The sequence below is a fragment of the Stegastes partitus genome, unplaced genomic scaffold, assembly GCF_000690725.1.
Source record: "Stegastes partitus isolate 25-593 unplaced genomic scaffold, Stegastes_partitus-1.0.2 Scaffold1473, whole genome shotgun sequence".
Lineage (NCBI taxonomy): Eukaryota > Metazoa > Chordata > Actinopteri > Pomacentridae > Stegastes > Stegastes partitus.
This window is the reverse complement of record NW_007579204.1, coordinates 42,763-63,472: the sequence shown is the minus strand read 5'-3', so window position 1 is coordinate 63,472 and position 20,710 is coordinate 42,763. Positions and strand designations below refer to the sequence as shown.

The 20,710-nt window shown below is 41.3% G+C and overlaps 2 protein-coding genes across 2 annotated transcripts in view; both read left to right on the top strand.

The window, feature by feature from the left end:
* Nucleotides 1-1,330: 1,330 nt before the first annotated feature.
* nsdhl (NAD(P) dependent 3-beta-hydroxysteroid dehydrogenase NSDHL) lies at nt 1,331-6,393 on the top strand. The gene is made up of 8 exons (XM_008299849.1): nt 1,331-1,365; nt 1,504-1,555; nt 1,653-1,814; nt 2,462-2,608; nt 2,695-2,823; nt 3,359-3,501; nt 4,673-4,775; nt 5,538-6,393. The coding sequence occupies exons 2-8, from the start codon at nt 1,535-1,537 to the stop codon at nt 5,868-5,870; spliced, it is 1,038 nt and encodes a 345-aa protein (XP_008298071.1). The 5' UTR covers nt 1,331-1,365; nt 1,504-1,534; the 3' UTR covers nt 5,871-6,393.
* Nucleotides 6,394-10,160: 3,767 nt separating this feature from the next.
* znf185 (zinc finger protein 185 with LIM domain) overlaps nt 10,161-20,710 on the top strand; it is a 12,897-nt gene continuing 2,347 nt past the window's right edge. The window contains exons 1-28 of the mRNA XM_008299862.1: nt 10,161-10,170; nt 10,455-10,572; nt 10,664-10,771; nt 10,866-10,889; nt 11,381-11,452; nt 12,017-12,139; nt 12,225-12,522; nt 12,751-12,854; nt 13,742-13,807; nt 13,940-14,011; nt 14,289-14,357; nt 14,577-14,651; nt 14,853-14,933; nt 15,275-15,337; nt 15,473-15,526; nt 15,748-15,807; nt 16,249-16,299; nt 16,407-16,451; nt 16,697-16,744; nt 17,180-17,230; nt 17,401-17,472; nt 17,609-17,674; nt 17,951-18,070; nt 18,321-18,362; nt 18,688-18,723; nt 19,481-19,552; nt 19,653-19,727; nt 19,843-19,908. Of these exons, the coding sequence (XP_008298084.1) occupies nt 10,161-10,170; nt 10,455-10,572; nt 10,664-10,771; nt 10,866-10,889; nt 11,381-11,452; nt 12,017-12,139; nt 12,225-12,522; nt 12,751-12,854; nt 13,742-13,807; nt 13,940-14,011; nt 14,289-14,357; nt 14,577-14,651; nt 14,853-14,933; nt 15,275-15,337; nt 15,473-15,526; nt 15,748-15,807; nt 16,249-16,299; nt 16,407-16,451; nt 16,697-16,744; nt 17,180-17,230; nt 17,401-17,472; nt 17,609-17,674; nt 17,951-18,070; nt 18,321-18,362; nt 18,688-18,723; nt 19,481-19,552; nt 19,653-19,727; nt 19,843-19,908 (2,141 nt within the window). The remainder of the gene's footprint in view (nt 10,171-10,454; nt 10,573-10,663; nt 10,772-10,865; nt 10,890-11,380; nt 11,453-12,016; nt 12,140-12,224; nt 12,523-12,750; nt 12,855-13,741; nt 13,808-13,939; nt 14,012-14,288; nt 14,358-14,576; nt 14,652-14,852; nt 14,934-15,274; nt 15,338-15,472; nt 15,527-15,747; nt 15,808-16,248; nt 16,300-16,406; nt 16,452-16,696; nt 16,745-17,179; nt 17,231-17,400; nt 17,473-17,608; nt 17,675-17,950; nt 18,071-18,320; nt 18,363-18,687; nt 18,724-19,480; nt 19,553-19,652; nt 19,728-19,842; nt 19,909-20,710) is intronic.

Genomic DNA, 20,710 nt, shown 5'->3' with positions numbered 1-20,710 from the left:
CTCTTTTTTATTTTTTATTTTCTCCTTTTATTTATCAACTATTTTGTTTTCTCATCAAGTAAACATATTGCAGTCAGGATGTACAAGTCAATATAAAACAGTAGGAAAAAACAAAACAAACAAACACAATAACGAGAGGATTTCACACACTGTCTTCTGTTCAGCTCAGTAGTTCAGTAATCACACATTTGTTATACTTTTGTACAGCTGAAGAAATCTATGAAAGGTTGTCATGTTGAGTGAAACGCTTCCAATTTCCCCTTTATTAGATATCTAATTTTCTCCAATTGTAAATTATTCAATGTTTTTTTAAAATATTTTTTTTTTTTTTTTTTTTTTTTATGGAAATCCTTATTTATTTGTGACTGCAATATTCATTTATTTCTGAATAAAATGGCAATCCATACTGTGCAGACTGAAATGAAGAAATATAAACACAGCATGGAGAACGGGAGAATTAATATTTTATAAATGATGCATTTGCCTCTTGTCCTCTGGGAGATTGCCTCCATAGATTCTCTAGTCTCAGGTTTTATAACAAAAATCAGATCATAGATTTTTTTTAATTTTTTTTTAAAGAGAACCCCTTCTAATAATATAGTAGATAATCAATCATAAAAAATGGTCGAGTAATGAGATCGTGGAGAGTAGCTGAAACAACACCAATATCATTAGTAGTATTAATATGTCAATAGTATGTTTAACATCAGTGTTGGTATTATGTGCTATTTTTAAACTGTATGTGCAATATGTCAACACAATGCAAGATTTTACTATCATGTACAATATCACTTTATTGCCTAATTTTCATACTTCTTTCTTTTCTATTCTAGTTTTATTTGCACTTACTTTATTTTTCTTACTAATGTATCATGCTTATATCTTATTGCTAGTCTGTTAGACACTGCACTTGTTCTCTTATTGTATTTTTGGTACAAGTATTTCCTATAAACCTCTGCCTTTGCTCTCCTATGACACATTTCTCCGTCTTGCAATCCCTTTTAAACTTTTAATTAAAAAAACTTGCTTAGTCTGTTCTTACGTCTTCATAACAGGAATTAATCGCTACAAACGTATAAACCCACGGACATTACAGATAACAGGTAAGTTTGTGACTGGCTCTGTGGCGCTGCTCTGACACACAAAGGGGGCGTGGTCTGTTAGCCAAGGGGCGGATAGAATCAGCTCCTGGTCTCTGATTGGTCTAGATTGTGGCGTTCTTTGACGTACACTAAATACTATTGGCTCCTCGCAAACGTCACCTTTGTGCTGGGAGACGGCTCGACCAATCACAGAGCAGCTCTCTCTCAGCTGATTCAAAGAGTTCTCGGTCCGTACGCGGTTACTTGGACAAGCAGGTTTCAGGTAAATGACACATACAGATAAATTACATGTTTCTTGTGCTGAAATCTGTCACATTTATGTCCTGCGCGTTATAAAATTAGATAAACGCACTTAATTGTACCTGTAAAGAAACATATTTTATCACTGTGCCTGTGACAGATCCGGACTGTCTCACCTGTTTTCATTTACTATGGCTACACGTGTTCGACCGGTGAGTTACAACAATATTAAACACGCACCTTTTCTAATCCCAGGTCTGTTTTTGTTGTTTTATCCGTGTCAGTAATCGCCTCCTGCTTGTCTTGCAGAGTAATAAACGGTGTGCAGTGATCGGGGGCTCCGGTTTCCTGGGCAGACACCTGGTGGAGAAGCTGCTGGATCGAGGCTATTCTGTTTCTGTGTTTGACATCCGTCAGAGCTACGAGCTGCCCGGCGTCACTTTCCACCAGGGAGACCTCTGCGACAGACAAGTGAGACTCCTCTCACTCCTTTGTCAGACTTAAATCACACAAATTGGAGCATGGTACTTCACCTGATGGCAAAACCAAAAACGTAGAAAGTTTTTACCTGCGACAATTATGACGGACTGTCAGGAAAAAGACACTAGCAGCCCTAAAAACTCATCTCTGTGAATCAAAGTTGTGTAGATTTTTTTGTTCTACATGAAATATATCCCTCCTTCCCATGTCTGATTGAACTCCACACTGTTGCTTCTTCTATTATTCACAGATCAGTAAAGTCCCCACTATCTACCTCCATGCAGCCCTCACATGCTTGCTGCAGCTCAAGCACACCAGCTCACATTCCCACATTCAATTATTTTACATCTCACAATGGCAATATTGGAGTATTTCAGTCATACATGTTTGAACTGAAACCTGATTCTGGTGCTGACTGCTTATCTAGCTCATGATGGGTATTCTAGCATTAAAAAAACACTATTTGGACATGTGAACAAGGTTAAAAAAAATAGATTTTCACTGTTAGTCTGGGGCTGTTTGAATGCTGAAGACCGTTGCTAATGAGCACGAAGTCATTTAGGAAATATCCCTGTTCTAAAGCAAAATGATTCTTCTGATGCTGAGACTATGAAAGTGTTTGTCTTGTTCTGCTCCAGGCTCTGCTGCCAGCTCTGAAGGATGTGTCCCTGGTTTTCCACTGTGCCTCTCCAGCCCCTGCCAGTGACGATCGTGCGCTATTTGAGAGGGTCAACATTCAGGGTACCCAGACCGTCATCGAGGCCTGCATCGAGGCCGGAGTACAGGTGAGGCGGTGTGTTTCTATGCCTAAAGTTTACTCTTAAAGAATGTGACAAGACATCAAAGTGTTTTTACTGTTCAATGTTTGTAGAAACTGGTCCTGACAAGCAGCGCCAGTGTGGTGTTTGAGGGGACAGACATTAAAAACGGGAGGGAGGATCTGCCATACGCCAAGAAGCCCATCGACTACTACACAGAGACCAAAATTAAGCAGGAGAAGGTAGGATAGGGTTTGTTTTTTTTCCAATTTCAGTTTGTTGGTGTGACAATTGTGATCCAGTTATTGGCACAGTTTCCTCAGTAACACCTTTAGATTCACTACTGCATGACGTTTGAATGCTTTATCCATTATGATATATGCTGTCCTCCTCAAACCAAGCTCACTTTAAAACTGAGGCTCTGAATTGCACTTAGCAATGATTTTGAGTCTGTGTGTTAGCCTTGTGATTTACTGAAATTACTGGATGTTAGCCCAGTTTTCAGCTATTCTTCTTGTGAAAAGGAATAAATGCCTGAATAATTGACTCATTCAGTGAATTAATCGTGTCAGAATGTATTCTTTCCATATGATGTGATTAGTGTCAATATACATTTTATACAATTATCTTCATTTCCGTTAGTATTGTACAATAGCATAATGTTGTTGTGTGTGCCCGTTATAATCGGTCACATGTTTGAGAGTAAAGAGGGCAAACACAAGAGCACTTCTCCACTGTTTTGCAGATTTCCTAATATGCTGTCCTTTTGTGTTGTAGTTGGTCCTCGAGGCGTGTGACAATCAGAAGGGTTTCCTCACAGTTGCTATTCGGCCTCACGGCATCTTTGGTCCTCGGGACCCACAGCTGGTTCCCATCCTGGTGGACACGGCTCGCAGGGGCAAGATGAAGTTCATCATCGGGTGAGTCATGGAGGTGTATTTATTCAACGATTACATCAGTTACGTCAAACCAACTGCTTTTATCTTCTAATTCAAAATGATGCATTATAATTACCAGAGCAAAAAATCACTGTGAAATACAGTTATGGCCTATAGACGTCATCGTACTGGGACTTAACATTAATCAGTGCGTTTAGGGGGACATTTTCCCAGAAAGTGTAGAGTTGTATGATGTATTCTTGACGTCTGGACAATATTTTTATTTTAGACACATTACTTGACAATGAGCTTGTGTTACATCCCAGATGTCTGAGATTTGATAGAAGGGGGAGTTTAGGTTTTTAACGAAAAACACTATTATGTTCTTTTAAGGGAACTGTAGGATTCTTCTTTTCATAAACAAGTTAACAAGTGACCAGAAATGTCTTTGTGCTCCTGAAATCTGAAGGCCACCAATTGGTTGTATTCCACATACAAATTGACAACGTGATTAAACTTCAACTTCAACTTTATTATTTGTCCCTTGAAGGGTGATTTGTTAAGCAGCAGCTTACATAATAAAATAACAATAAAAACAATAAAAAACAAATTAAAAGGAAATGTTTTTTTAAGTAAAAAAAAAAAAACACAATAAAACAATTTTTAAAAAAAAATCAAAAAGACAATAAAAACAATAAAACATCACACAAAACATAAGACAGACAGGGACATGAGCAGCAATCCTGGGCATTGATTTAGTCTGCTGTATTCCAGTACAAACAGTCGCTTCGTCGGCAGCAGCAAGACAGAATGAAGTAAACAACGTGCATTGTGTAACTGGCTTAATGCACAAAGCACCAATTATCAGAGGCTTCAGATTACTCTGCTAACGTTTTCTAGTGTTACTGTTTCTAACCTTATTCGAGACCTTTCAAACAATCCCGTGTGCTTATATGGTCATTGAAAGTCCTGTTGGTTTTTTTCCCTCATCTAGCTGCACACCTACATGCCACTCTCCTCTTTAGCCACATTCACTCACACATGAGCCTCTCAAATACTCACCTGCCACTTGAAAAGTTGAAATAAGTGGTGAGGTAGTCATTCAGCTCATAGGCTGCTGAGGGGCTGGAGGCTTTAATACTCGTTTTTGGTTTTAGATCCTTTGTGCGTAGTGGTAGATTTCTTTATTTAACGTTGTCTTTGTTTTCATCAGCGATGGGACCAACCTGGTAGATTTCACCTTTGTGGAGAACGTGGTTCATGGACACATCCTGGCTGCTGAACGCCTGAGACCCGACTCCCCTATATGCGGGAAAGTGAGTGACAGTAAAATCTGAAGCAGAGAGCTACAATCTCTTTGAATATGGGTCATTGCGCCCCAGTTCAACAAATGGCCCACATCTGATCATCTTCAATTTGACTGTTTTGGGGTTTTTTTTGTTAATGTGGTGAACATTGATTGAGTTGGCCATGTGAAAAATCTGGGCTAGTTTTTTGAGAATTCTTAAAGAGGGGTGGGGTCCTGTTGATTTTTTTTCACCATTTTCTTCATGCCAATCCGTGGAGCAACGTTTAAAGTGCCATCATTTGAGAAATAATGTAGCTAGAGTCCTGACATTTTGCAGGCTCATTGATATGCACGTATGGTCTTCAATGGTACAATGCTGCTTCAATAGAACAATTCAAACCAGTTATATGATGGTGATTGATTATGGTGCCAGTCAGAGGCATCCTTTAAGAGAAAGAAGTATTCAAATTCAAACATTTTTCTACAGATTGGTGCCAAGGAAAAGGTGCAAAAATCGGCACGACATCACCTTTCTTAAAGATTTTTAAATTCATTACCTATGGGCCCAGATTTGACACGTTTTACTTAATAGCATGCACAGAAAAAAAAAAAATCTGCCAAATATGAGATGGTCAGGAGTGATTTTTTTTCTTTTATTATTATTAGGTAAATTGATTTGGAATGACCAACATATCTTTTTTTTAAGATCTAACATTGTATTGCTTTGACGTCCACACTGAAATTTAAGATGAATGAATCTTTAATCTTGCACCCTCCGCTCCTTTAACAGCCGTATCACATCACCAACGACGAGCCAATTCGGTTTTGGGACTTCATGTCAGAGGTGTTGGTGGGTCTGGGATACGCTGCTCCTCGCTATCACCTCCCCTACGCTCTGGTGTACGGACTGGCCCTGCTCCTCTGGCTGCTCAGTCTGATCCTGCGTCCGCTAATGAGTTTCAAACCAACCTTTACACCCATGAGAGTGGCTCTGGCTGGTACTCACCACTACTACAGCTGCGAACGCGCCAAACAGGACCTGGGCTATAAACCGGTTGTCAGCTTGAAGGAGGGGATTGAGCGCACGGTGAAGAGCTACCCTCATCTCAGACGTGGTGCTTGATGGCAGAATGGAGATAAAAAGCTGCTGATACACGTATGACTGTGGGTGTTTGTACAGTCATGATGAGAACGAGGCGATGAGGTTACACTGAATGGATGATTCAAAATGATGGCAGTGGCTGTTTATCCAAAATTCACAGTATGTGAACTTTTTTTCAACTTTTATGTACTATTTCCACCAGCAGATGGCAGCAAATGGACTTTCTTCTTTTTTGGTGCACCCACTGCAGACTGAACAGTAAATGGCTACATAATGTTACAACAATAACTGACGTAGCATTGATTGCAGTTGATTTTAGTTCCGTTCTCACTGTTGTTTTTCAGTCATGTGCTGTGTACACACTGAGATGCTGTTGCTGAGATGTCAAAATGCCTTAATACATTCCAGGAAGAGTTCGTGCTCCAGAGAAAGTGTGTGAACATTCCTACCTAACATACAACATGGCCACATGTATGTTAGCACTTTGTGTATTTTGGCAGAAGGCTCGGAGTTTCAATTAAGTAAAATCTGAAGCAACACTCAAGACAGTAGTGTGCTTGTGAATTTCTTTTAGGAGGAACACCCTGTGGTGATTCAGCATGGCAGTGCCTTCAGGCCTAAAGTGAGGTTCATTAAGAAATAGTTTTCTGCATTTGGAGGACAACAACTTAAATGACTTTCACAGAAACCCTGACCCGAATCCCATTGAATACCTTTAGGACAGATTAAAATGCTGATTGTGAGCCAGACCTTATCGCCAAACATCGGCGGCTGACTTCACTAATGCTCTAGTGGCTGAATGGAAGCAAATACCTGCAGTCAGGTTTCAAAACTGTGTGGAAAATGTACTTAAATCTTTTGAAAATATGTCCTAAATTGGTACTCAAAGACTAATATAGACAGTGAATGTTTTTTTGTTTAGGGTGATGTAAATGTTCCTCCTGTTTAAAGTGCCCATAAAGAGATTCACTCCTAGTGCAATTACAAGCTGATATGTGGCTTCAAGAGTTTGTGATAGAAATGTCAAATGGGTATATTCCAAACTTAATGTGTTTCTTACTTCAAGATGAGTCAGTTTTGCACATTTAAACTCAATAACATGTTAACCGAGGTGCTGCACAACATCGCCATTAAAACAAGACAATAACAGCCATCTAAATCATTGTATGAAAAACGACGAGGGCAGTCCTCCTGTAACTGTACACCCAGTAAAAAATGAAATTGGATCTAAACCAAAAAAGCCCAGTAAGTGTAAATATGTTTTTATTTGGCATTTGAAAACCGGTTGTGAAGGTGACCCTAAGTGCCAGTCTAGATCCAGGAGCTGCTGAGCGATTATGGGGCAAAACAGTGTGACACGTCTGACAGGCAAGCTGGGGCTAGTTCCTTCAAGCACATAAGGACAAACTGAGTGTTCCTACTTTTTGTACCACCTCTGCTAAGCTGGAGAACAGCATCCTGGGAAAACAAAAAGAGCAGATTTTGCACTGAAACTTCGATTCCCATGTCATATGACTAAACCAGTTAGCTTAGGCTAAACACCAGGACATTCACAGAGCAGGGGCTGCCTCTTACATTGGGAATGAACTACGAAAGGATACGTTTATGGAAATGAACAGGAGGAATAATTGAAGCCATCAATAAGAGGAAGATGCTCCTTGTTGAAATGTTCATCATACATGCCCATGGATTAACATGTACAAGATTCACGCCCTTTTTACGCACCTTTCTGGATCGTTTTATGCCACTCTGGCGTCACATTCTGTCATCAGGACGGCATGTGTTTCCGCAAGCAAGAGAAACTATTAAAATACTATTGAATGACTGTCACCGAACACAATACTGGGATGGGCAATGAAAACGCAGAATGAGCTACAGTTTTTATATTTCCACATTCTTCATTTTGATGACGGCGAACACATTAAAAGCCATGAAACCGATTAACTCGTAGGCACCGGAGTGCCTCACTTTCACAGTATTCATGTTAAATGTGTCTATCACAGAGGTTTTCTTTTTCTAGGTGTAGCATTTTTGTCATTCCGTGTCTTGGTGTGGTGTCAAGTAGGTGGGGGTTAAGTTCAGATACTTAGCATTCTCATTTTAATTCTGCACCAGCAGCACCCTAATGATTCACTGCGAGAGTCGGAGCCACCCGCCAAGGCCGTCGGACTGGTTTCTTGTGAGGGAGAGAGGGATCCAGGTAGATAATAGAGCCGAGCGTTTACACTTGCCAATGTGCTCACCAGAGTGAAACTTTGGCTCTTGTGTTTGCCAGTTTCCTTTTCCACATTCTTTCTGTGACATTGCGAAATCTACTCACACCCGTTCCCTGATTTGAAAAAAACTTTGTAAAAATGTGTACAGGATGTGTTAGATTTGTATTTTATTTTATTCTTTACAGACACAGTCGTAAGTTGTTCTCCGTCTTGTCTTTTTAAGAAGTGTAAACTGTGGCCAATTGCTCAGAAAAGTGCTCTGTTACCAGTTGTTGAGGAAATTGCTTTGACAATTGCAGGAACTTATTTGCCTTTCACTTACACCAACATACACACAGTCACACACACATCGCAAACATTTTGTTTGCCCTAGGCTTTCACATGTTCCTCTACCTAGAATATGTATTATAAAGCACAAGGTCAGATATTTGATCTTCAAAGCAACACATGTATGAATTGTCACTTTTCTAAAGCAGAAAGACACATGAAAGTACTCAAAGGTTTTGTTTCCAATATGTAATTAGAAGTTCCCACTATTGTTAAAATGTTAAGCTTTCATGTTATTTTTATTCCAGTGTGGACCACTGCTTTCTGTTTATTATCTCACTTCAGTTCTGTGTGATGTCCTTGATCTTATTTTAATGATGTGTGTGCTTCCTGGGTTTTCCTACCCAGTGAGCGTGAGATGAGCATTCCCACAGGAGATGTTGCCGCGAGTCGCTTCATTTATGTATGCCATGCTGTGCACCTTGTTGTCGTCCCCTTCCCTCCGCTTTGCTCGTTCTGAGAATCAATTGTCAGCCACCTGGGCGACAGGTATGTGCCTGCTGACTTCCATGAACAAAGCGCAGATGTGGTAAACAAAAAATTTGTACTTAGCAACCTCTGTTACACACACACACACACACACACAAATGGATAGACAAACACATAGAGCTCCACCCCACATCTACCTTCCTTGACTGGCTGGGCTTGTCAGTGCTCACGCCCGTACCTGTTCGCTAGCACAGACACCTGTCAGACAGAAAAAGACCTCACCTCTGCTCACACCAGTCACACTCAGAGGGGACACACTGTCACAGATTCTGCTAGGACGTTTCTCGGCTGCATATAATCAGGTAGGTACTCATGCCATGGGGGGTGTTTAACTTATTTGTAACCCTGTTTAGCAAATCCCTTAATTACTTCATGTATTTGGAATGTGTAAGAGTCCTGCTATGTAAATTGTTTGGCAAAAGTGTTAACAGGTGATTATCTATGTTTGCCGTGTCATTTTTTTCCCCCAGATTGCTCTCTGTCATGATTGCTTGTCAGTAAAAGTTGTCTGTCGTGCTCCCTCGCTCTTAAATGCCATTTTTGCTTTTCATTAATCATTAATCTTGTGTGGACTGATGTGCTAAGCCCAGGATAAATATGCTTTCTGTGCCCTCAGCCTGTTTGCACTGTCACCAATATTCAGGACAATATCCTCAAGAGATACTGTGTCGACTTGCTCGAGAAGGAGTGAATTTACAGCCCCAGGAGTTGTAGAAGTTGTATTTGCATACTGAATTTGGCAGTACTCCACAATTTTTGCATGAGCTGTAGTCGGTACCTACTTTCAGATAAGGGAACACTTGCCAGTGTTTCATTAGTATTTTTTTTTCTTTTTGTCTTTACTTCCCCCTCGGGGGAGTTGGGTTTTCCTTGGAGTGTGTTATTTTTGACCGTAAATGACTGAGAGATCAATTAATTTGTAAATGACTGAAAAGAAGCAATATTTGTTTACTCACATTAATCATTCCACACTGACATACATTGTGTCCAAACACAAAGATACAGATATGTATGTAGGTATTCATCCATATTTAAGCAATTGCGGTCTTTTTGGAAAGTGGTAGGACAGGATGATCTGCATGTTTAAAGGATGAGAATGAGGAATGCTTGACAGAGCACATGTTCCTTATTGGGAGGGGACGTGCTGTGGGAAGAACCATTTTGAGACTGAGTCAGTGTGAGTTTTCTGTTAAAATTGTACACTTTCTTTACAACAAGATGTCTGTCACCGATGTGTTTTCAGGTGGCCTGTGAAGAAAGCTGAACAAAGAAAACAACCATGTCAACCGGTGAGCATGCTGACTTATCTGATCTGAATGTGGGATGATGAGTTTCCTCTAATAAAAGCTGAGAGTATCACGCCTCTGCGCCAGACTGTAAATTCTCTCATTGCCTTGATTTAATGCACAACACAAGTGGTTGATTATGTGGTGCGGGCTGGCCCAAAGGGAACTGTATATCTTGCATCCTATCAAGCAGACAATTATTAAGATGTCATTATGATGAAGTCTACAGTGTGTATAATACCTCAGATGCTGTGTGGGTAACTGATGTGCGCATGTTTGTGTCTCAGCGGGAGAAAGAGATGCTGTATTTCGTAGCACCAAAGTCCGGACCAAGCTGAAGGGAGACGGCAGCTGGTTGCAGCGCCGCAATGAAGCTCAGGCTGAAACCCAGGACGAGAAACCATGGTAAACTCCTTGTTTAAACAGGGTTCAGTCCATAGTTTTTATTAGTGAATCACTTGAATAGATAAAACCAAGTTTCTGTGCATCCATGCAGGATGGCAGAAGTGAGAGCCAGCCGTTTGAACGGAGCCCCTATTGAGACCAGTCCAGTGTCTTCACCAACAAAACCCACACCTCCACCTGCAAAGACTGACACTGACAGGTAAACACAGGTTTTTGCTGTAATATCGCAGCCTTATCTACCGAGCACTTTGAAACATGATTGTGCTGATAACAAGTTTCTGTTTTAAACTTAGATCAACATCAGGATACCTCATCAGGTGAGAGAAACATTTCAGGAATGATCTAAGTTGCAACAATACGGCAACTTTTACCACTAAAAAGATTTAGTCGGCCGACTTGAGACGTAAACCTTCATCAAAAGCAGACATATGTATATCTGATCACTGACAGATTGCACTACATTACACAAAGAAAAGTTTTTTTTTGTTGTTGTCCTTTCAGAGGCGTTTTAACTCCACTAGAAAAGCCTTCTTCATCCTCAACATCTAATGGCTTTAGGTAAGAGTGTCATTTGCTTGAATAATCAAGAGATAACAGCATGACGAGAGACGCCCTTTGATCTCCCTCTCCGATTCCCACATCAATATTTTCTGCCTTTATTACAGCAAAACAACACAATTCACCAAAAAGCCTTCAGAGAGCTACAAGAGAATGTGAGTGTGCATAAATCAGATTCCAAGTTGTCTGCCGGCAGCTGAGTGAGAATGTATTTTCATGAGGTTTATGTTTGTGCCGCTCTCTTCCTCAGAGCCCCCCACACTGTAAGGCCCACTTCAGAGAACCAGGAGGGCCAGCTTAGCCCCGAGGAGCAGGAGAAACGGTAAGATTCTGCTCGAATTCTCAAGTAAAATGCCTGGGATGGAGATTACATTAACATCATAATGATTCATTTTGCAGGACTGAAGCAGCCAGCAGTGTTCTGAAGAAATCAGCTGGCAGGCAACGATCTTATGTGCTTTCTGCTGCTAAGAAATATGAGTATGTTTGTTTTCTGTCACTCCTCAAAATACTTCTTGTATGATTCAACCTGCTTTAAATAATAAAAGAAGCATGTTTGTAAAAGTTCCCACCCACTGATAAATTGTGCTTATTGGCTAAGGAGCATTTATGGAGGAATTTATGGAATCTCTGTGTTAAAAACCCTCAGGTCTAAAGAAAAAGCACCTGACACATCACCGGTCAACAGCAGTCCATCATTTGTGGCTAAAAGGTAATTGCTTCTTGTAATATCTCTGAGCCTGAAGCCAAAAGAAAGACATTAAAAAAAAAAAGAAACTGTGAAGGATGTGATCAAATGTTTCTCCATCTGTTTTTTCCCCCCTAACTCCACACATACTGTACATTCATGTCTGTGTGCACATGTTTCTTGGCTATAAATGTGCAGGGTGGAGATTACTGATGATGATGAGAGCGCTGTGACTCCAGCACCTGCCAGCGCTGTGCCGCCGTCCCCTGCTGTTGCCATCACATCTGTTGCCTCTGCGCCTGAGCCCAAACCTCGGAAATTGTAAGCCCCGTGCCATGTTTCTATTTCCTGTGCAACAAGTGATTTCTGCTCCTTCCGTTTTGTTCATTATCTGTGTGGTTTACAGAGTCAGCGCCGGTGCTAAGACAGCTGTTGATGTTGCTGTTAATGAGCCAGTGGCTCCAAAGGTGGAGGAGGCCACCCCAGAGCCTGTGAAGAAAGACCCCCTGCCAGTGTCTGTTACAGGAAAAGATCCATTTGAAGACATGACGCCTGGCTGCACCAAAGTGGCCACTCCTCTCCCTGAGCTGATCGTCGAGTGTATTCAAGCAGCGTCTTCAAAGCCAGAACCTGAGGAGTCAGACACTTCTGGGAAGGCTGACAGCCCTCTGGCTGAGCGTAGCCCTCCAGTCTCACCTACTCCAGTATCTACTGCACCACAAGAAACTCCTGCCCCACAGTCTCCTGTCCCACCTCCAGCTGTCCCAGAATCACCTGCTCCAGTGTCTCCCACACCACCATCTCCTGTCCCTAAAGCTGAACCAGAACCAGAGCCAGAACAAGAACCAGAACCAGAACCAGAACCAGAGGCAGAGCCAGAGCCAGAGCCAGAGCCAGAGCCAGAGCCAGAGCCAGAACCAGAGCAGGAGCCAGAACCAGAGCCAGAACCAGAGCCAGAGCCAGAGCCAGAACCAGAGCCAGAACCAGAGCCAGAGCTAGAACCAGAGCTGAAAACTGAATCATCTCCAAAACCAAGGTCAGATTTCCATAAACCAAAATACTACAACATGTGGCTGCATTTTGCAGCATCGTGTCCGTGAGTCGTGTTACATTAGTAATATTTAGGTACTTGAATGTAGCCATACCTCTATAAACTCCCACTCCACCACATTACAGAGGCGAGCATTGTACTTTTTAAAATCTAAGTTCATATTAGAAGAAGAGGCCTTTATTTGTCTCAGATACATTACAGCACAGCAGACTTCTGTTTTTGCATAATCTCTTTTGGGGTCAGAGTACAGGGTCAGGACCCTGGAGCAGAGAGGGTTAAGGGCCTTGCTTAGGGGCCCGACAGTGGCAGCCTGGTGGTGCTGAAGCTGTAACCCCCGACCTTCTAATCAATAACCCAGAGACTCAACCGTCGAGCCTCCACTGCCCCACTTAACTGTGTATATTAACACTGTACATACAAAAATCTACTTCATATTATACAGTATTGTCGATTGTTTAAGCTTAAACTACGAAACACTATGAAAAGTGGCTAAATTTCACCATCCATCCACCTTCATGATACGCAACATTAAATTCTACTTACACAGTTATGTATTAGTTCTAATAGTCCAGTTTTCTACTTTTACTTTTAATACTTACAATATTTTACTGAAAATAATAATAAGTGAAATTGTTGAATGTGTTCAGGTAGTGCTACTTTCGCTTAAGGAAAGGATCTGAAAACTACTTTCAAGCTGCATCACTACAACCTATATGTATTTTTAAAGGATTTCTATCTAAAATCAAAGCTCTTGATGTATTTTCTTGTGGTTTTCTTTGCCTATGCCTTTATGTTTGCTCTCATGCTTTCACTTGTGTGATTGAAAGCTGCCCTGGAATGCCCAAATATTTACTGTCCATCTATTTCCACAGCTCCAGCGCTGACACGCTCACTGCCTTGTCCGACACCCTTATTTCTTTCGACGGAAGTTCATCCAGGTATTTCTAGCGAAAGCAAGAATCCAATATGCAAAAAAAAAAAGTAAATAAATAAAATCCTGGCAGGAACATGTTAGCGCTCACAGCCTCAACAATATGCCATCAGATAATAAGAGTATATTTTCTCTCCAGCTTTAAGGACGAGGAGCCAGAGCTGGCAAAGAAAGAAAGAGGCTCAGCGGACAGTTACACCACAGAGAACAGGTATAAAACCAACAACTTGCTCAGTCATGTCAAAGCAGGGTTGGCAAGAAAACAGATGAGGGCTACCTGCCATGTGTTCACTTCAAAGTAATTAAAAAAAACAACACACATCTCAGTCTCAGGTGCCTAAAATAACCTCATACAAGAGGGCTGTCCCAAATTACACTTAATTAAATCGGTAACATGAAAATTTAAATTAGATGTAGGTGCTTTTTTTCCCCTTTTCTACCAAAGCAGGTGCAACAATGTATATTTGTTCTTCTCTTTCTTCCTGCAGTGTTGAAGAAGAGCCAGCGCCCAGCATCTGTGAACCACTAACAGACGACCTCCTGGGTTTCAATGATCGGTTTGTGAAAAATACCTTCTTACTGACTGCACAATTAAACGCATTCTCACGTCGGAAATTCTTTGAATATCACCCACAAGGTGGCACTGTTGGACTTCTTATAATCTCTCCTCCACCTCAAATGGCCTGTTCTTCTTCTTGCACTGAAAAAACCCTCCTCAGAATCCCCAAATCCCCCCTTTGTTTATCAACTTCCTCCCCTTGTTTCCGCCTCTGCAGTTCGGAGGAGTCAGCAGAGCCCGTTCCCTCCAGCCCTGGACGCTGGAGTCAGGATCTGCTTAGCGGACTAGACAGGTAATGGAAGAGCTTTTTTCCCACCCAAGCCCTTAAATATAGAGTTGTGTGAATAATTATTCAAGTGGAAAATCAATAGCTCCCTCGTCAGTTGCAAGGAAAAAATATTACCTTAACTTACCTTGCCAGGGTTTGGATGTGCAGCGTCGAGTGAGCCGGCACACAAACTTTTGCTCTTTATTTGACTTTTGATGTCTTTAGTGAGTCAAGCCCAGAAAAAACCAGCGGCACCCTGGACCTCCTGGCCAACGATGTGATTGTGATCAACTCAGAGGCACGCAGGTGAGAAAGACGCCATGGCCTCTGCTCCCCATCCCGCCCTCCACGTGTACTGTAAATTTTTTATCACCCCCCCAGATAAAGGGGACAAGCATCCCCTGAGTTGTAAGATTTTTAATAAACCCCATCCGCCTCAAGTTTGATCCATAAATCAGGGCTCTTCCACTGCCAGCGTTTCTATTTTAACCCCTGCTCTGTGTTAGATAGAACCAAAGTCTTAGATTCCAGAAGCGGATGAGCAACACTTTGAAACGGAAAGCCTCTCTTTATCTGCAGCACGACTGGAAATAGAAGAGAATGTGCCGTGCTGATTAGTATTGCGGCTTTGTTTTTGTCTCCACCAGCCTCAGCATGCAGCGAGAGGAGGAGGAGAAGCAGACAGATGAGACAGCCAAAGAAACACAAAGGTAGAGGGAGATGACAGGCTGCTCTTAAACAATTATCTATCCATGCAGAGCTGTTCCTTCGAAGAAACGCGTTCTATTCAGATGTGCCTTGTAATGATTTATACTAACTCTCCCTTCAACTGTGCTGCTCGCCAGTCCCACAGAGACCGTCACTATAACGACCAAAACTGTGATCATTACTGACAAAAGGTGGGACAACACACACACACACACACACACACACACACAATCTGCACTATATTCAGATGGTTTTCATGCTTGTTAAATAGTTCAGTGGATTTCAAGTCTTTCTAATGGACTGGCATTGTAAATAGTGTATGAGAACAACCACACTAACCTTTACTTGCCCTCTTTTCTCTTCCCATCATGCCATTCATCCGCACCACCTTCCTCACTTTTCTGTCTCGCAGTGAGGAGGACAGCGCTGATCCCTGGAGCTCACGTGTGACGACCAAAGTCACCGAATCAAGGTAGTTTATTTAGTGCGCCGTCACACATGAACCCGTAGTGTAGAGAACGTAATATGTAATGAGGTACACACTGTCGTTGACACTCGTAGGTGAGTCGGTTCAATTGTCTAAAGGAAAAGACTTCCTTGTTAGCAAAGTATCTGATTTGCTATTGATGATTAGTTTAGTGTAATTGTTGACTTAAATCAGGGTTCATGTCAGGTTAAGAAAACCTGAAACACACTGATTTTCCCGTCCAGCAGTAGAACAGTCTTTCCATTTATCAAAGACATCCAGATTCTGATTTTGATCGAGTTTGGCTCCGAGTCCCTCTGTGTTTCTGTTTACCATTCAAACTGCATTAAATCTTTCCATTATGAGTCAATGTGATCAGAATTCCTCCGACACAAGATGGGCCATGCTGACAATTGAGAGTGAAATCAGTGTGAAATTGTTTTTCAGCTCGGCTGATCCGTTTGATCCATATCCGATAGGGACCACATCCCCTAACAGGTAATCATATTGGTTTGGAGCTGTGACTGTTTTCCAGCCTGCCAGATAGCATCTCAGCATGCATAATGCAGCAGTTTCTGATTATGAGCCACTTTTCTCTATTGCAGCTCCTCTGACCTGCTCCAGCCCCTCTCTGATATTTCCATCAACAGGTATGGGAATGATAATGGAAATCCCCCCTTTTTTTATCCATATTGTAACCTCTGTTTATAGCGGCGATGCTATCATGTTGCTACATAATGTCCTCATTACTACAGTTGTCTCACTTTGTTAGTTAATGCATTAATTATTATTCATAATCAGCAGATGTCATGCGAGAAGCGCCAGCAATCTGGATTGTGGCAGCAGTAAATCTTATTGATATGCTTATGTTGATTTATTTATTTCAACTCCTCAGTGCACCAGCAACTTCCACAGAGGAGGAAACCTTAAGTCCAAAGACAAAGTAAGTTAGTTATCCAACACTTTATCTGTGACTGAGGTAAAAAAATTAAGCAATATTTTCAGTTTATTTTTATTTATTAGCAGCAGATTAGTGCTGAAATGATTACACAAGTAATCTATTAGTCAGCAACTTTTGAATGTGAGGATTTGTTGCCCGTCTTTGTCTTCAATATCAAAAATCTTTCAATTTTGGGCTTTTGGTTGGACAAAGTAAGACGTGAAGACGGGTTCTGGCAGATTGTGACGGCATGTTTTTGTCTTTCCTGACATTTTACACAGAAACCAATTAATGAAGACTATAATTCATTGAATTAAATTAATCAATTACTCTATTAAGATTGAATTAAAAAACAAACAGCAAAAAAATATTCATAGTCTGTGCACAACAGCTTCTATTTCATTCTAATTTTATTCTTTTCCTTTCTTGTTTTGACAGTTACAACAGTAATGCATTGGAGAGCCTTGCAGACGACGTCATCCCTGACAGGTATTAAAACAAGTGTAGTGCGGAGCTGTTTAATAAATGTGTAAGCGAAAGATGGAAAAAGAAGGACCTGCAGAAATCAATTTCTCAAACCTACAGACATTACTCTCGTCTGATACGCTCCATCTGTCACAACTTCTGCATCCTCTCATTCTCCACTTTGGCTCTTTCAGCCTCAGCACTCAGCGGTCATGGACGCGCACATGGGAAACCAGCTCACCACAGCAGACTAACGTAGAAGAGAGGTGATGACACGCTTTGATTTACTCTTACACTTCCACAAAGCCCCCCTCCCTACTATCTTCCATTCATCTACGTCCACCCATCCATGTCCATTATGTGCTAAAAGCCTTTTAATGTATGTGCCCCCCCCCATCTCAGCGAAGAAGCTGAACCAGAGGCAGGAGGGCAAACTGAAGATCAGACGCTGGTCATGTTCGAGAGAAAGTAAGTCATCTTTTTATTAAAAGCTCTGGCTGCATACTGGCTCCTTTTGTTCCCATAACCTCCTTCCCTTTCACTGCGGTGAAGTAACTGGGCTCTTGTGGTATCTACTCACTGAGGCAGAAGACATTGTGCACTGGTCCTGATGAAAATAGGTCATATATATATATTCGTTACAGCTCTGTGATAAACAGATCGACTTGAAGCCTTTTTTTGTTTTGTTTTTTTTTGTGTGTGTGAATTTGTCAACCTCATGTCATGTCACTATTTGTGATCAAGGTCCACTGAGAATGACTCCCCATGGGACAGATGGACATCCCCCACTGTCTACACCATCACCAGCACTACTGGAGAAGATGAAGAAGAGGAGGAAGAGGAGGAAGAGGAGGAAGAGGAAAGGTAGCTTCACTCAGGCAGCACATTAAATGGATATTAAAGCTTTTTTTTTAAAGCTATTTTAGTAGGATGCAAATATTACAATTAAAATTCAATGGCTGTCAAACATTTAATTGAAAGCAAGCTAAATACAAGTTAAAACTTCCTCATGGCTCTGTGTGAGAATAATCAACTTCCTCAGCTTGTCATTTTCCTTTAATAATGTTGGTGATTATAACGCTGGAATGTCCTCTGTTTGTTTTTTTTTTGTTAGCCCCAAGGATACACAGACAGTCACAACCATCACCACTTTCAGGTTGGAGGAAAAAACTTTTTAAAACTCCCATCTTATCATCCAAAACTGTGGAGATTAGAAAGTCTTTAAGAGCTTTAGAGGTGTGTAGGTGATGTTTACAATTACAATGCATGGGAGGAGGGCTCCAGATGAGGCAGTGCTGCCGTACAATAGAAAACAGACCACACCTGTTCGGTACAGCCCGACTCCAGTAGAGCTGTGAGCCAGAGAGATCAGCTTCATACACTTATAAAAACTGCAGAATTCCTCTTCGCTGGATTGCATCCAGCTTATTGACAGCTGCGGCCGACTATAAAAGTCTAATACAGTTTTCTTTACTTTCCAGGGAGACACACAGCGAGCCAGAGCCTGCTATGGATCGGTAAGTTTATGATCTTGTTAACGTCAGACAGCATAATGCAATATAATACTTTCTCCAGAGTGTTATTTTCTACTCTTTGGTCTGTTGATTTTCTTACTTCTCTAAAGATACTCCTCTTAACTGGAGCTTTTTGTCTTTTACGACCCTGGAAATTTTAAGCAAGGACGTACTACTGCGTGGAAACTAAATTTAGCTGTTACTCAATGAGTGGCATGAATGCTTAATTTAATGGAATGTATTTAATATTAGACGCACACTATCAAATATTTAGGGTTATGTGGGTTTGTTGTACACTGTCACCTACAAGATCTGCTTTTGTGTCTCTGGAACACAAGCATCTTAGTCAGGCGGTGAGAGATTTAGGCCAAACCCTGCGGGAACGCAGCTGTATCCTCTTCATACTGTGGATCTAAAGTTACCTGCTACTCCCAGTCGACGCCTGGTTAAGACAGATTCCTGATTCGACTCTATTACTGAAGTCAAATGACAAGATTTGCTCTTCCATTGTCTTTCAATTTGCCCTCATTTCCTTCCCTCTAATTATCAGTCTCCAGATGTCAGATTAATGATGTGTATTAGAGATGTCCTTTTGTCAAATCACAGCCCGTTAAACAGCACGCCATTAACAAGCAATGGCAGAAAGTGATTATCCCCTGAGTTACATTTGACAGATGTAGAGTCCCTCTGTATTACCCATCACGCTACTGTTGTCAGTGAGTGAAAGATGGGACTAAAGCCGCTGCACTCCTGTCTCCAGCTCTGAAACCTTTACCAGGACCGTGATGGAAGAGGAGCAGCGCACCGAATCACCAGAACCTGAAGCCAAAAGGTGAATGATTTTTACAAACTAGAAATTTAAATGCTGCTCATATCTATTTTAACCACACACACACTAACCCACTGTTTACTTCACCTGCCTGTGTCTGAAGGGGGTTTGTGTATGTGAAGGAGTATGTAAATGCAACCGAGATGTCATTGCATAACCCCAGAGACGCAATCGATAGGTAAGACCAATAAATTATTTACGCAGTCAAATAACAATATTGATGCAGAATGCTGCTGAATAAATCTTCCTACGCAGCTCACATGATGATTTGCATATTGCTCTTGTTTCCACAGCGGGTCAGATTATTTGACTTCAAGCTCCATCGGTTACTCCTACAGCAGCCCCTCCACTTACTCCAGGTAATAACACAGTCTCTAAACCTCTGTCAGCCCAGTTTAAACCTGAGCCCCCTTTCTTCCTCAACACTTGAACTGCTTCCGTAATTCAGCAGCTTCCACCAGTGACATATCAAATGACATTTCAACTGCATTCATCTGTTTTTCTCTCTCTCTCTCTCGACTCCTTTTAATAAAACCTTGTAAGTTCAACTATTTCCCCTTTTCCTACGCAAATGACTGCAGCTGCTTACAGTTTAACTGCTTGAATTCACATCTTTCAGTTGTGAAACCTGAATTGTTTTTAGGCTTTTCGCTGTGACTGACACTTCCAGCTTGCATTTTGAGTGACATTTTAGCTCCTTTTAGCGTTTTCTCTTCAACTGATACCTTAACTCCTCTCAGTGCTGATATGAATTGGCATTTAACTTCATTGTATACTGAGACTTCAACTTCTTTTAGCCCTAATATTTGAACTCCCACTTCAGCTACTTTCAGTATTTGTTCTGCAGCTGCCACTTCAACTTTATTTCACAATTTGACCTATTTTAAATGATTCACCTGCATGTTTCCAGCCTTGAACACATGTATTTTGTCCAGAAAATGATGTCTTCTCTAGTTGCTTTAACTTCTTTTAGCCCTAATATTTGAACTCCCACTTCAGCTACTTTCAGTATTTGTAGCGCAACTGCCACTTTTCTCTTCAACTGATACCTAAACTCCTCTCAGTGCTGATATTGACATTTTAACTTCATTATGTGCTTAGACTTCAACTTCTTTAAGCATTAATATTTGAACTCCCACTTCAGCTACTTTCAGTATTTGT